General features: G+C 25.9%; 1 protein-coding gene across 2 annotated transcripts in view; it reads left to right on the top strand.

Annotated features, from left to right (window-relative positions):
- The window catches only part of LOC129981095 (myocyte-specific enhancer factor 2C-like), an 81,981-nt gene extending 65,328 nt beyond the window's left edge, over window positions 1-16,653 (top strand). For both annotated transcript variants that reach the window (XM_056091756.1, XM_056091757.1), the window contains exons 4-9: window positions 2,362-2,529; window positions 6,456-6,585; window positions 7,605-7,786; window positions 8,121-8,217; window positions 8,532-8,625; window positions 11,044-16,653. In XM_056091756.1, coding sequence (XP_055947731.1) covers window positions 2,362-2,529; window positions 6,456-6,585; window positions 7,605-7,786; window positions 8,121-8,217; window positions 8,532-8,625; window positions 11,044-11,305 — 933 coding nt within the window. In that variant the 3' untranslated portion in view covers window positions 11,306-16,653. The remainder of the gene's footprint in view (window positions 1-2,361; window positions 2,530-6,455; window positions 6,586-7,604; window positions 7,787-8,120; window positions 8,218-8,531; window positions 8,626-11,043) is intronic.
- The last annotated feature ends 472 nt before the right edge of the window (window positions 16,654-17,125 follow it).

Genomic DNA, 17,125 nt, shown 5'->3' with positions numbered 1-17,125 from the left:
TTATTATTCTACTTTCTATTGCCTATCATTTTCTTATAATTAAATGTAATAAAAAATTTATGAATTAATTAAGGTTTTAAAGCTATGATAATTAACATAATTTTGGTGTCCTTGTACTACCAAAGTGATGTAGGAAAATATCTTAGGGAAGAATTTTTTTCTATGTAGTAATCTGAAATACCTTATTGTGATATTTTAGTAAATTATATAGTTAAACATATTTCCTTGATTCCCTCCCTTGCATTCTATTTCTCCCCCCCCCCCCACTACAATAATAATAATGTAAAGTAATTCACATAAGCATATGTCATTGTTTTATAGCAATGTTGAGTCATTACATAAGTATGTAATATTTGCAGGCAAAATTTTTTTTTAATTGTTGGTCTTTAGCTTTGTTTTTCTTGTATCACAAGTTTCTTATGCATTTATTACATTTTTTGCAGTTATTAATTTGTTATCTAAATGAAAATATGATATCAGTAGCATAATTAGACAATTAAATATAATTTCACCTTCATTGTGACAATAATAATCTAATTTTTTATTTTTTGTATTTTGATTATGTATTCAGTTTCTTTAGCTTTGAAAAGCTAATATGGTTTGTCATGATCCGAAACCTTTTCATTAAACCACTATATGTATTCACAGAAAAAGTAATTGTAATCATAACCTCTCTTGCTTGAAGTTTGCCTTTTAGGCCCAAATCATGATAGGAGGTTTTAATCTTTTCAGCCTCTTAAAAAAATTTATCGAAACAGGCACAGGAGTTTAACCTAAAAGGTTTTTCAAATATAAAAGCTTATAAGCAAACAAACTTTGTCAATTGATAGTACTGTATGCATGTGATATTTCTTAAATGGTATGCCAGGGGTATTTCATTAAAAAAAAAAAAAGATTATAAAACTAATAATTTTATAAAAAATAGACATTTAAGTGATGAACAAAATTATAGAAGTTCAGTTCTGTTGCTGAATCTATGACTTCTTTATTCCATTTTATTATTATTATTTAAATTTAAGATATTTTATATAATTTATAATGACATTACTTGTTTGCATTCATACAAATTATTATTTTTATAATAATAACATAATTAAATAATTTGTTATTTTTCTTTATGTAGAATGTGTAAGGATTTATTTAAATGAAATTTTTAATGCTTCTAATGAATAATTCTATGCATTTTATGTCTAAATTATTGCTTATTTAGAAGAGTTTTTTTTTTTTTTTTTTTAAAGAAAAGATGGCATAGATACTAGCAAAATAATAGTCCATAAATTTTGCATTCCTTTTGCTAAAAGGTATGCAAATTGAGTTATATATTTAATGAATGAATGTGTATTTAAAGAATTTGTTACTGAATCTAATTTGAATTTGTTACCTAATTATTGTGAATTTGCTATTGAAATTTGTTACTGAAGAAAATGACGGAAAAATATAATGAGTAAAGAGAAGATTGTAACTGGTTAATTTTCTAATGCTACATAAAAATTTTCAAAATTAATTATATATCATTTTATAAAGACATTGCCTTTACTTTTCTATTAATATATAAGTATTTTGCTTTCAAAAAATTTTAAATAACATGTTAGAATCTTTCGTTTGCAGTTTATTTCTATTAATTTAGGTAAAAATAATCAACAAATTAGATTATCATTATTATTTAATTTTAAATATAAGGCTAAAATTCTCTGTGATGAATTTTTTTTCTTGGAATTAATTCATTATATGTATCATAATTTAAAAGGGGAAAAAATTTTTTTATCTTGAAATGAAAACAAACATAATTTTTTTTTATGAAATTAAATTTATACATTTGGTGTTATACAATTATAATTAAAACAATATTGAATTCTTCTGCGAACCTATATGTTGATAAACTGTCTTATTGATAAGTCTAAATTTCAATAGGTATATTCAAATACTTTTTGAAATAGGCTAAATATAAATATTATATATTCATAAATATTTATCTTGAAAATGTTTATAATAATGTTATTCATTATTTTTGTAAATATTTTTTTGTAGTGATTATAAACTTGCATTGATTGTTTTGTGTGTGTGTGTGTGTGTTTCAATACTATGAATTTTCATCTAGTTGATGAGTTTTCTAATAAAATTTTTATTATATATATTTTGGGTAAAATCATATTGTGATATGTTGTTTTATTATATTATTTTCATATTTATGATAGTTATATTCTGCTACCTTTAAGTACTCCATTAGTATATATAATATTCTTTAGTTTATAACTTAGGTAATCTAAGAATGGTTTTTTTTTTTTTTTTTTCTTTCTGTTTCCATTTATTTGTTGTTGAAACTTTTCTTTTTAAAAAATATTTTTTTAAATATATTTTAAGGTTTTAAATAAAAAAGAGAGCAAAGGCTCTTCCAATAGCTGTGATAGCCCTGAACCAGATATGGAACAGTATTCCATTTCCAGTAGATCTGATCCTAAATTTCAAAAAATCAATGAAGAATTTGAAATGATGATGCAAAGAAACACTCAAGTTAATGGAAACTCTAGGGTATGTAAATATAAAAATGCTTGAATGTTTGTTGAGTATGTAAATATGTACAATTATTAAAGGGAGATAAATATATTTTTAAGTTTATTAGATTAATTCTCTAAAATACCTCATTGTAAGTATTAGTAAGGAAATTTATTATATCCTTATAATTAATATGTTAAATCTATTACAATCTAATGATCATACAAATGAAAATAGTAATTTGAACAAGGATATAAATTTATCTTTCTTTATGAGATTAAAAAAAAAATTAATTTTTAATACTATGACTCTGAATTTTGGATTAATCATTGTGTTCAATTCTCTATAGCTTAAGCTATTATTGCTGTTAATGAAGGCTTAAAAGAACTACATTTTTTCTTCTTCTTTTTTAGCTATGAAAGGTACAAAAAAATATTATAACCATTACAAAATTCAACTCAAGATTTCAATGAATTTCCACTTTTCAGGCTACCCTGAGTCTGAAAAAGGCATTTTTGAAATTATTATTTCTGTTTGTGAATACAATAACTCAAAAACGTATTCAGTTAGAATAGTGAAATTTAATATTTTGTCTTAGTTACATACCACTTTTTTTTTTTTTTTTTTTTTTTTCATTCTCCTCAAAATTTGGAAAGAAATAAGGTAAAAGGAAATTCATTTATAGATATGTATATGAACATGCTCTGGCAAAAATGAAAGAGCCATATGGATGTAATTTATGTTATGAATGAGGGAACTGTATTTATCCTCATAAATGTGTATTAAATGTAGAACCTAATCTGCCTAGGAGGGGACTATGTATTGATTTGTAAATTAATATATGTGAATGCAGTAACTCAAAAACACAATGATTTAGAGAGTTAAAATTTGGTATGAAATCTATGAAATTCAAATCCAATGAAGGAAGGTGTTCAAACTGTATTCTAATATATTATGCACATTGTATGCTTCATTATATTAAGAAGTATAAAATGTGGCATACTGCTTCCTTACACATGGGATATTCCCATGTTGCTGTAACATCAAAAGTTGCCTCCATCACTACTCTCCTCCCCCTCTCTATATTCAGAGGATGCAGAGAAGAGTAAAAGAAGAAAAGACTAGATTGTCTAAGTGTATGAGAATATTGAGGGGAGAACATTGATGCTGCTTTAAACAAATCTGACTGGTTAAGTTCTGATAATCATATGTCATATTCACTTTTCATTCTTTGCCGATATCAAGGAACTAGATTTACTCATTTATTTTTCAAAAATTCTTTAATCTTTCAGATGAGGCTAGCAGGCAAAAACTAACATTAAATTTGCATACTAAAAATTACCATGCATGAAATATTTTTCTTTCTCTTGAGTTATTACTGGAGACAGTCAGTTATAAAATTTGAGAAAAATAACTGCTTTAGACCAGAGTTAGACGAATTTCAATAGATGGATCAATACAATTTATAAAACTCTCTAGTCTCAAAAGTATTTTCAACATATTTTGCCATAAATAAGCATTTGTAATATCCATAAAATTTCTATATTTTTAAATTTCCATTGATATCAAGAGAGAATCTCTTAAATTAGAACTGTCTAGTATATAGGCCATAGTTTGGCATCACTGTTTTAGACTAACATCAACTAAAAAAGCTTAAAAAGACAATAATAATTGATGACAAATGAGCCCCCCCCCCCCTTTATTTGATACCTTTGTTCCATTATTTTAAATTTCTCGCTGAAAGACAAATTCATAAACTATTTTGTAAAAGAATATTTCTAAATTTGACTAACACATTGAAAACTAAGACTTTTCTGCTTCACTGAATGAAATTGAATAAACCTTTAATATCTCCATATCATAATTTAAGCATTTAATTCACACTTTTCAGCATTAATTAATGTTTACAAAAGTTTTAATCTTATTTGCAATACAGTTCCAATAAAGATGAAAATAAAATATGAAGGAAGATGATCAACATATTAATTGTTCATCAAGGAATAATATTTATGTGAATTGTAAAATGAATTAATACATGGATTGATTTATTTCGATAGCATTCCTTGTATTGCAGCATTTATTTTGCATGTGTTTAGGACTTTTCTCTCTAGGTTAAGGTGATAAATTACAAATTGAAATTACGCATTTATAATTTAACTTGTGTGGTGAAATGAGGATCATTATGATCTGTACAGTGGAAGTAACAGGACCTGTATTTTCAGGAATTCTTTAATGATCATATTTCACACAAAACACGAAGACAAGACATTCATTCGTGCACACCTTAACAGAACATCTCCTTATTTACAATTGAAATACACTATGGGATGTGTACATAATCAGGTATCGCTATCTATTATTAAAAGATACGATAGAGTAATGAAACTGCTACACTTGGCATTTATAAATTAATTTAATTTTCGAATACTTTACGTGAAGAATTATATGCCTATCTAACTCATTTTTCCATTTAAAATTATGTCTTATCTGCCTGCATATTTTTAGTATTTAATTATTTTTTTTATCATCTTTTCTTCAGTTTGTATTTTTGTATGGCTATGATTACTTTTTCTACTCAACATAGCAAAAAAAAAAAAAAAAAAAAAAAAAAAAAAATGTTTGATATTGTAAAACATTTGATATTAATAAGGAGATTAAAGGAAATTCACTATTCTTAAAGGAATAAAAAGAAAAAGAATGAGAATATTTATTATAAATACTAGCAATATTTTTAGTCTGCAGGGATGACAGCTTTTGCAACTAAAATTCCAAAATCCTTGTCAATCAATCAAAATATGTCATAATGGATCATAAACTATTTCAAGGGTAAATGGAAATGGAAATCCTTCTTTAATGATACAAAATTTTAACTACTTGTAGCTATATGTTATTCTTTTTTATTTTTTCTTTATATGGAAATACTTAAATTTTCAATAGAATTATTATTTTTTAATTAAAAAGGCATATATGTGTTTGCACTTTTGCTACTATTATGTATATTTAGGCCAAGAATTAATAACAGAACTTAAAATTAGCTTGAATGTAAGTAACTTTTAAAGATTATTAGTAAAGTGACATAAATTTCAAGTCTGTAGAATTGTTGGTTATAATCACGTTTTTAAATATTTCTATATTTCGTTGAAATTATTTCGTTTCTCCATGTTTTTATTAAGCAAGCTGATTTATAATTTTTTTTCTTATTTATGTTCTGGTTGAATATTAATTTAACACTTTTCTTTTGAATATATAAATCCATAAAGAAATTACAATAACATTTTTAATCTCATCCAAACATATTTCACTTAAAAATTATTCCTTAAAATAAAATGTTTATATAATTCCCATTTTGTGCAATTTGTGTCATAAAACAATGGGGTTTATTTATTGTGTCTTAGGGTGTACTCAGTTTATTATTATTATTAAATGTTATTAATAAGATTTGAATACCATATAGAAATTTAAAATTCACAGCTTTCAGAAATGCATTTTCTTACTCAAATGGCATAAAATATATATCTCTTTTTGCTATTTAAACTATTTTTTCTAGTGGAATTATGTATCTATTGCTAATAGTTTAGAAATTCTATTGGTGTGTATGTGTGTGTGTATATATGTATATAAATATTTAATATAATCCTAAAAATTAGTATGTATAAGGGCAGGGGCAACTTTTGATATAAATTTTTTATATTAATTGGGCTGCCAACCTGTGAAAAGTATTTTTGTAGCCTGTAAGCTTAGCTTGATTGTTTTTAGCATTATGTGTGAGTCATTTTGAACAATTCAGTGATGGTAAATTTACCTTTGTACCTGTTTAAAAATTTTTCCTCAACTTGTTGAAGGAAAATAAGAGAGTTTCACTTTCAGGAATGCAACAAATAAATTTTTAAATGTTTATTTAATTTCTTTTTCCTTCTAATTTTGTGGAGTAAATCATCTAAGAATTGGCAATTTCTTTATAGTGTCCACAAGGATCATCCATTGCTTCGGAGCTACCACCTTCACCTTTGCCAGTAACTGTGAGCTATACACCTGAACCAAATGTTCTTGACCATGGTCCTTCATCTGTGAGCCCACAACCCACCTCTTGTGGTAAGAAGGAAATATATATATTTGTTACAGCAATATAAAAAAAATTGTTTCAAGTATAGATATGTGTGTAGTGAGAATTATTGATTTATTGATTGTAACTTAATCAGCTGCTTGAAGTTCATTCATTTCATTGTTTATAGAGCTTCATGTTGAAATAATTTATGTTTGACATTAAGTGATGCAAAATTGCTTCAGTTTTCAGAATATTAAAAATTCTGTATTTCACTAGTGATACAAATAATACTTATATATTTAAGTAGTAAATGAAAATTATTAATTTCGTATTGTATGTTAATTGGTTTTAGGTTATATGAATTTTATAGAAATAAAACTAATTTTAGTCTTCTCTATGATGTTTTTTATAGTAGAAATTTTCTCTGTAACTCTTTTAAAATTAAATTAAATGTTAAAAATTTTCATATTAAAGGTTTACTTATTAAATAACTTTAGCTGAAGAATTGTCAATATTCAAGAAATCATTGAAAATGTTACTTATAAAACAGTGAATAAAAGTAGGTTTTTTAAAAGATATGTAAACATTCTGTAGAAATATTTGCAAAGATTCAAACTAAAAGAAATAAAAAACTTAGTTTAATTTAACTCAATTACCACCTTCCCATTAAACTCTATTTCATTGCTAACTATTTTTATTATATTTCTAAATAGTGGAATGTTTCAGTAAATTAATAAATGAATCGCAACCATATCCATCCCATATCACGGTGGAATAATATGAATGTGTAACTTTTTGCTATATATTAATAAAAGTATTGTACTCTAGTTGTACCTGTAATTTTAAATTATTATCTGTATTAACAAAATTACTATAAAAACACTTCCAATTTAGAAAAAAAATATTAATTAATGATTCAAAAATATGTGATTTTTTTATTTGATAACTTATTATTTTTAAATTTCATATATTGTCATTGTGCTAGTTCTATATAGAGGTATTTATGTGTTGTGAGCTTATTTAATACTTGTTTTTGTTTAATTGCATTTATTTTATTTTTTAACAGGCAATTTATTGGATGTTAGCCGAGGAAGCAATGGGTACCAAAGGGGTAGTTCACCATGTTCTCTTCCTGGCAGTGTTTCACCAGATGGAAGTATTGATGGTAGACATAGTAGACATCCATCACCATCACGGTCAAATTTCCATGTCATCATACCAAATGCTCCTCATTCCCCACCACCTATGGTGAGTAGTAGTATTTCAGTTAATGGATGTACTTTCACAAAATTATGCATATCTGGTGTTTCAAATGTATGAGCAATAGCTAAAAGAAATACATTTATTGCTTATTTTTATCTTTTTTTAATATTGAATTACTTAGCTTTTTATAAAATGACACAGTATGACTTCTCAGTACTATTATTATAATTTATATTTTAATTCAGTGATAATTCATCCAAAAGGATAATAAATAAATTTTAATTATCTGTAGTTAAAGTAAGAATAGAAAACAAAAATAATTCTTGCCCTTACTTGTGATTTTAAAATTTTTCTTTTAAATCTTGGTATATTTTTTTAGAATTGTCGGACTTCTCTTGGACCTGCACCTATGGTTTCTGTTTCTACACCTAATAATGTGTCCAGTTATCCGTCCAATCTGTCTTCTTTTAATTCAAGTAAGATATTTATTCTTAATTGCCATAAGCCTTTTCCTATAATAGTTAATTGTAGTTCATATATATGAAAGGTGTTTTTTTAATTCTTTTTTTTTTTAAATAATTTCTTAATTATGATCATGGTATTTAAATTTCACCATTTATCACTACATTTCCAATTTTGTTCAGCTTTTTATAAAGTAATGGGTTAGCAAAAAAACTTGGAAATAAATAATTTTAAATTATCTTTATCTTAATTCTGAATTTTGTTATAATTCAACTTATAATTTTTTCATACATTTCATTTGTTTTTAAATTTTTGACAATCTTTATAGGTGACTTCCATTTAAGTCCTGAATTAGGTCTTAATAGCAGCTTCGCTTCATCAGGTTTTACTCACAACTGGTCAGGTTCTACACATATGAACAGGTACGTAATCTCTCTCTCTGTCTGTGTTTGTGTGCGTGCGTGTGCGCACACATGTGCACACTAACCTTGTAGAGTTTCATATCCCTTGATGGTTTGTAATGAATTCACATCTAAAAGAATTAACGGTCTACACCATTAAAAAATTACTAAACCTTGCCTAAAAGGGGCAAAATAGAATTGAGTGATCTTCTATATTTTCTACTTCAACTTCCAAAATTATCTCGCAAATATTGCTTTCACACCATTTAAAAATTTAAAAAATAACCTTTTTGTTATACCGATTCCATTAATTTTTTAATTTAATTTTACTAACTAATTCAATTTATTTTTTAAAAAATAATTGAACTCCATTTGTGATTATGCTTTTAAAACTAGTATCAGGGCATTTCTTAATTGTCTGTAGCTTCAGTCAGTGCTCTTTTTAGCCATTTGCCCTGGCACAGCACAAGTTTTGCTAACATTATTTAAAAGTTGCATAATTTAGTTCTTAATTAGTAAACATATGTTATCAAAGGATAATTAAATCTATAAAAGAGCTAAAGTAATGAAAAGCAAATGTATTGTTTTCAAACTGTATGTAGGTAAATTAAGATAATATAGATAAAAAAAAATCTAAAATATCCAAAAATCATTCTAGCTGTTTTTAAACTTATTAACATTTTATAAATTGTCTTGCAATAGTTTTCATTAGGATTTTTTTTAAAAACCTATATAAATGGATTGTTAAGATTAATCGGTTTAGTAGTGTCAGCAGAATACTGATTTCTTAATTTCATATGTTCTGATTCTACAAGCATTTTTTACAGTTTTCATAAAAAAATGCAACAACTTAGATAAATGAAATCTAATTAGCGATCTTATTTCTAAAATTGTAACTCTCTGTATAATTTTGGTTTCAGTTAGCTAACCGAAAGTTTTCTAGCATATTCGCAGATTTTTACTATACAGTACACTCCCGATTATCCGCGGAATCGGGTGGCGCGGCCGCCGCGGATAATCCGAATAAAGCTAAAAACGGGTATAGCAAAAGAGAAAACAGTCATTCCAACTTTGAAAAATCGTTTTATGTACAATAAAACGTAAAATAAACAGCAGGAAATGTTTCACTAACGCTTAATATTTTAGTATATCACTCAAAACTAACCTAAAATGCATTTTGTTAATGAAAACAGAAAAGTGCTTTGGACTTATGAGAGGCGTCAAGGATACACAGAAAAATGAATACATATGTACTGTTTTAATACTGTAATGTATTATGTAATTACAAAAGCATAACTGTAAAACTGCACCTTTTTGAAGAAATCAGTCATTTGTGTTTGCTTCTTGCTTTGGAAGCATTTTCTCTTTGCTTGGAAGCAAAAAAAAAAAAAAAAAAACTTAGTGCGACATGCGCAGATAAACCGCCCGCGGATAATCGGGAGTCTACTGTACTGGACCTCTGAAAATAAGAATCTTACATTTATTTGTTTGATATATCCTTTCCAAGCGTGAGTGTCATTACTTATTAAAAACAACAACATTGGAATACATAATGAATAAATCTCCAAAAAATTTGAATAGGTAAGTAATTTTGGTAGAGAACAAGTACATGTGAAAAAAAAAATTATGTGTAGTTACCATCATCAGAAAAGATAAAAACATGCTATTCTTATGGAGTTTATAGATTTCTTGGTCAAATCATCTTTATTCGATTACAATAATATCACGAAAATGAGATTGTAGTTATTTTTATTCTTTCTTATGAACAAGCATTTGTTAGAAGAAGATACAGCATTAATAAAAATATTAAAGATAGAAATTTGAATGAAAAATATCATGTTTCATAACATATAGTGTATGACCACATAAAGCAGTCTGGCAGAATCCATCGGTAAATGCAACAACTTAAGTTAATGAAATTTGATAAGCAATCTTGTTTCTAAAATTGTAGCTCTGTTACAATTTTGGGTTCAATTGGCGGACCAAAATATTCTGTGTATACAAATTAAGAATTTCAGAAGCATTCAGCTCATTCAAAATATTGCCTATTTTTGTATAAACAGATACCACCCCCACCCCACCCACCCCAAAAAAGCTATCATTGCAATAAGTAGGAAAAAATTATTTGTGAGGCGATTTTTATGGTTAGTTCTTATTTTTTCTTAAAAAGTACTTATAAATTGCTTATTTATTTAAAGTAAAATTAATCTACACATTCTGAAATAGTTCCATAAATGTTCTCATGAACATTTTAATGTATGTTACTTGTTAAAATTCTAGTATAACAATCAGAAAACAATTCATAACTGAATTTTTCAGTGAAAATCTGAATGGTGGTGTGAATTCAAATTTTTTTTTTTTTATTATTATTATTTAGCTACACTGAAACAAAATTGCTGAATAGTAGTCTGATGTTTTATTTATTTATTATTTTTTCAGTTCAAATTCACTTCACATGGGTGGAAGTCCTATGCCTCATCTTACTCTCAGCTCCAACAACTCCCAGCTGTCTCCTCTCTCGATGCGTATCAAAAGTGAACCTTGCCCATCTCCAGGACGCAGAACACCTATGCATGGAAACATTTCCCCTTGTAATGTTCTCACTCAATCTGCATCCCCCTCCCCAGACCCACCTACTCTGGACTATGAGGGAAGCATCTCCAAGAGACAGAAACTCAGCACCGATAGCTGGGGAACATAGCATTCAGAAAATTTGTTGAATTTGTGCTGGCTGTAAGTTTTTGTCTAGTTATATGAGTGTACATAAAACGGGCGAGTAAAATTGTGTGACCAAAAACTGTGGCAAATATTGGTTATTTTTCTGTTTCTTGAAGTGCTGTATCTTTTTGCTTCCAAAGTTAATTGTAATTATTGTTTAATGAAAGGTTTTTAAGAAAGATAAATAGACAATCATGCTGCTAAACTTCAATTATTTTCCAGTTTGAGCTTCCAAACGATGAATGATTAGTTTGATCTAGTGATTAGATATATTTTTAAAAAATATATGTACTTTTTTTTTTTTTTTTTGTGGATGTAGTTATAAATATCTTACATCCTGAAATAACAAGTCTTCTTCATTTAGGAGTACTTTAAATTTTATTTTTTATTATTTGTAGGCTCAGTTTTTGTAATCTAATTTTATTTCATAATTGTATGGAAATTAGTTCTGTGTTCTATTTTAAAGATTTTTTTTATGTATATTTAATTAATTGTGATTTCTACTATGCTTTAATTTTGACAATTTTCAAAGTTGGTAATTATATAATTAATATCTTAGTTAATATATAATTATTAATATAGTATTTTTAATAATTATATTATTAACTACTTGGAGCAATAACTTGATGCATGTATTTGATATTAAACATTTGTAAATACAATCAGAATTCAAATCTTACTACATATTGATTTTATTCTCATTTTTTTAGTCTGTCAAAAATTACTATTCATTGTTTTTCTTGTGCTTATCTTTTTGTTGATTCTTTCAATAAGTAAAGATAGTAATTCTACAAAATATTTCACAAATAATATCTGCATATCAGAAATGCAGATGATGACATTGATGAATTATTCTCATTTGCTTTTGTTTTGCATTTTGACTAGTCAAGAAGCCAAAGTAAAGGTACCATTGCAACAAAATAGCATTTGTTGATTTTTGAAACTTTTGCTCCAATTAGAAAGATTATTTATTTCTTAATATTGTCTTAACCTGGTTTCCATTGTTTATCTATAATAATAAAAAAATATCTGTTGTCCTACAAAGAATATAATTCTGTTTCGAATAAAATGGGAATAAAATCACAGGAAACAATTGAGAAAAATTCTGTAATTTGTAATCTAGATTTATATTGGAGAAAATGATATATTTACATAATGAATGCTATTGTTTAATATAGTTCCTAATTCATTGAAAATTGTCAAAATAAGACTTATTTTTATGCTATTTAAATTATGCTAATTTTTATGGTATTTTTTTATTATTTTTTATTTAAAAAAATAGTTACACAACCATTTTTTAAAAATAAAGTTGTAATTCATATTTAATATATTCCACAATATAATAGAATACTACTGAATTTTTTGTATGAAAAATTTAATTGTTTTTCTATTTTAAGTTTTTTTATACTAATGCTGCAGTACTTCTAGAAACAGAAAATACATTTTTGTTTAACAGCACATTTCTATGTGAAGAAAAGACTTGCTGTGATTCACCTAATTCTTAAAGAGGCATGACTTTTTTATGACTGCCCATAAAAGCACCAAATAGATTGAGAGAAAAGGAGATATAAAACATTTTGGCATGGGTGTTATAATGTTAAGAATATAATAATAAACATTATGGAATTGTTGTTGTATTGTATACTAAATATGATATACATTATCTTTCCTTTAAAGTATGAGAATATATTTTATGAATAACTTTACTGCTAGTTATATGGAGGGAAAGTTAATGCAGTTAGACATGTTATAAATTACTTATTTGTAATAGCCCAAAGAACTTATGTTTGTTTGCAAATTTCCTTTGTTATATATATGACCATTTGTAAATTGTAATTTATTATTTTGAATTAGCTTTTAAAGATTCTATTTTAAAAGAAATTTGCTTTTAGTTCATTCTTGAAATTAAAATCAAACTATATCAAAATGAGTAATCTTTTTGCATCTTTTTTTAAAAAATTCCTTTTTAATTGTATATTTTATGCTGGGCCTTTTATAATTCACTTGTTTTAATCTAATTTCAATGCTATGAAATAAAAAAAAAAAATTCAAAATATTTCCTTTTTTAAATAATGAATATCTTTTATGAAAATAATTTGCCATTCTGAACTTTTTATATATTTTAAAATTTTTATTGGGAATTTTTGATTATTAAATATATGCTTCAATATAAGTTTTCACATTTTTGTGGCAAAATTGAATGAAAAATTTTAAAACTAATAATCTATGAACATTGAGAATGTGCGGGAAGTTTCAGTTATGAAAAGATAAGTATCTTAATTCTGTAGCAATTTTTCGAAAATTCCAGTTTATGTAATTATTCAAATTTTATCTAATTTTTTAAAACTGAAAACTATCTAATTAAGAAAATATTAAATGTTTACCTTTTTCGACAATTTCAAGGAATGAATTAATTGGTTTTGAAAAGTATACAGATGGTTGTTCTTATGTTTTTTAAATATCTTTTGAGTAATTGATTTTATTGAAGAAAAAATGTTTATAAAAGTTTTGACAAGGATTTTTCTTTTCATTCCTTTGTAAATGAAATATTGTTCTTTATATATATATATATTTTTTTCTATCTTATATAAGTTATAAAGACAGAATATGTGATTTAAATTTGATGGAAAAATTAAACTTTTCTAATAAAAGTTTCTAGTTGTTAAGCACTGTGAATACTCTAGGAATAGTGGTGAGCAGTTTAGCATTTAATTAAAAGCTAAAAAAAAACTATTTTTATTAGAAATACAAATCTATTTTCTAAGTATTTATGCTACAAAAGATTTTGTAAAAGAGAGAAAATTCCATTAAAGTGAAAGTATTTTGATTCCCTGTTTTTATAATTCATAAAATGAGTTTTATTAGATTTCATAACTTTCCAGTATAAATATGAAAATATTAATTGAAATATGCATTAAAATTATTATTGCAGAGAAGATTTGAGCAATTAACTTTATCCTTGATTAAGTGTTTATAGTTTTTTTTCTCTGTCTAATATATATTGAAATGTTTTTTTAAAAAAAATTTTTATAACATATCATAAGCTTAAAGAGACTTCTATAACTCTTTAATATTGGTTTTACTTCTTTTGTATAATGTGCAGTAGTATTGCCAATACATTGATTGTAATAATTTTGTAAAAATATGATTTTTTGATGTTAGCATTAAAATATTGCTTCAGCTTCACTGGCTCCAAACCTACTAAAAATATAATTAATGAAAAAATAGCTAATTTTCCTTGATTATTATTTTAATACTGAATTATGTTTTTCTTCTCACATTTAACTATTAATTTAGTTGTAAAAACATTGATACAGAATCTTGTATATGATCTCAATTGTTTACATGTTTCATGGCAGTGCATTTTGCATTCATTTTTACACCCATGCCTTAGATGGTATTGTTTCCAAACAATAGTTAGTGAAGCAGGATTAGCCAGAGACTGTTTTTTACACTACTTGGGCACATAAAAAGAAATATATTTTCTTTAGACTACTTTGCACAGAAGGAACCGTTGATACGGTAGTACTTACATGTTTGATTACTACTTGGTGGTTGCGTGTTGATATTTACCACCAATAAAATGATGTACTTAGTGTATAATTGCATGCTGAAATATATATATATAATGTGTATAAGAGCAGTGAAGAGTACTTTTACCAGATTAAACTTTTTAATGTTTTATGGAGTATAAAAAGTTATGGATCTTGACTAAATATTTTCTGTGAATTTTGCATGATGAAATATTTCTAAGCAGGATCATCTACAAAAATCTGTCAAGAGCCATGTAATTTGATTTAAAATTATGGCTTTGCTGGTATATTATCTATGTGTCGATATGATCATAGTTTCATCAATATGAAGCTAAAATGATATGTAAAAGTGCTTTCCTGCTTTATTAAGTCAGTGTAGAGCATAAGCAATTAACATGCTATCCATATTTTATTATAAAGTTTGGTTAATCATGAGATCTGTTTACAGGAACTATCTGTAAACAATTGTTTCAGTGGTATGCAGGTATTATAAATGTTAGGTATATTTTTGCTGTGTGATACACTGTTCAAATGGCTTACAAATGAACTAAAATCAAGTAAAAAATAAATAAATAAACAACCAGCTTTGACTTCCCCTTCCATTTGTTTATTTATTGTTTGCTGACTGCATATGTTATATTAAGTGTGTAAAATATGTGTATGTGTTCATATTTAGGCCAATAAAGTAGAATGTATTGTGAACTTAAATGGACTGTTTGCTCAAAGAAACTGTAGTTTTATAAAGTCATAAAGTATTTTGTTACTTGCTTGTGCCATTGATGACTTTTTGTGTTTACTTTCAAAGGTTACAATATTCTAGTTAATTCACCACTGTATAAATCATAATTTTAATTCATCAGAAAGTTTTATATAAGTACCAATGTTTGTATATTATTAGTGTTTATTGATATTAAAACAGAGTGATTTTATTTCAAATGATATATCAAATGGAGAGATTATAAAGTTGAATAATTTTATTTGATGCAAAAGCATCAAAAATCGAAGGGAAATAGTGTCATGCATTTCTCTCATATCTTCATTAAGTATAAACAAAAAATATTTTTAGTCCTAGTTCCTGATGTATCCTTAAAAAGTGAATGGTATATATTGTTGTGTCAGTTAAGTTTTGAAATTTCTGCAATGTGAATCAGTTTTTCTTGTTTTTAGCTTGTATAGTTGTCATGTGATGTATTGTTTATTATGCTGAGTGCCATATATATATATCATATATCTATCTCTTAAACTGTTGATGTTTGATTGTGAAAGAAAAATACTCCACTACATGTGAAATAAAGTTTTAAAAAAAATTGCACACTTGTTATGTGAAATGTATTCTTGTTAAGTGGTCTCAATGCACATGTATTAGAAAATTGTTCTATATTGATCTATGTCTGTGCTGTAAAAACTGACTGCTTTGGAATCTTATGATATATATATAAATATTAATATTAATTTAAAATTTAAAAATCAAAATTAATGTTGTTAATACTCAGGGTTTTTTTATGTTGAAATTTTATGTGAAAGATTATCAAAATTTTATGAATCAAAATGCATCAATTCAGATTATGGACGATGTTATTCTTTTTTTTTTTTTTCCACCAAATTTCTGCTTTGTTTGCAATCTGTGTTAACTGTTGTTATGGATATTCCTTTGTCTTCTGTGGGTGCATGTTAAATAGATGTGAATTGCATAGTGAGTAAAAGTAAATTGTTCACTAACTCTGTTACTGCACCAACAATAGTTTTGTTTTTGGATGCTCAGTTATGTGTTACACAAAATAAAAGTAATTCAAAATTAGTTTGGCAATGAGTTTATTGAAGTGCTTTTGAACGACATATTTTGATGGCCTCTTTTAAATGCCGATTTTTGTTTTCCATAATTAGAAAATGTTTTTACTATTGACATTTTTTAAAAAAAATTATGGATTCATTTTTAATGCATAATGTGTATTAGAATATGTTTAATTCTAGAAAATGTTAAACATAAAACCTCTATATTTTTATCTTGCATTCACATTAGTTCTATTGTAGAATTTCTAGTGAAACTATTAGATCTGATCATGGTGGCCAGCCGATCTGGAAAATTGGGAATCATCAGGGAATTCCGGGAAGTCGAGAAAAGTCAGGAAAATTTATTATAAAACTGGAAAAAATTTTGTAAATTGGTAATTTTTATCGAACATGATAATTCACTGGTATTTTTTCATAATTAGAAGCAACTAAGGAAAATCAAACTTTTACTGACAGACTAGGGAAGAGAAAGATTAACC

Source organism: Argiope bruennichi, chromosome 8 (genome assembly GCF_947563725.1).
Source record: "Argiope bruennichi chromosome 8, qqArgBrue1.1, whole genome shotgun sequence".
NCBI lineage: Eukaryota > Metazoa > Arthropoda > Arachnida > Araneae > Araneidae > Argiope > Argiope bruennichi.
Note: the sequence above shows the minus strand (reverse complement) of the source record. Positions and strands in the feature narration are given on the sequence as shown.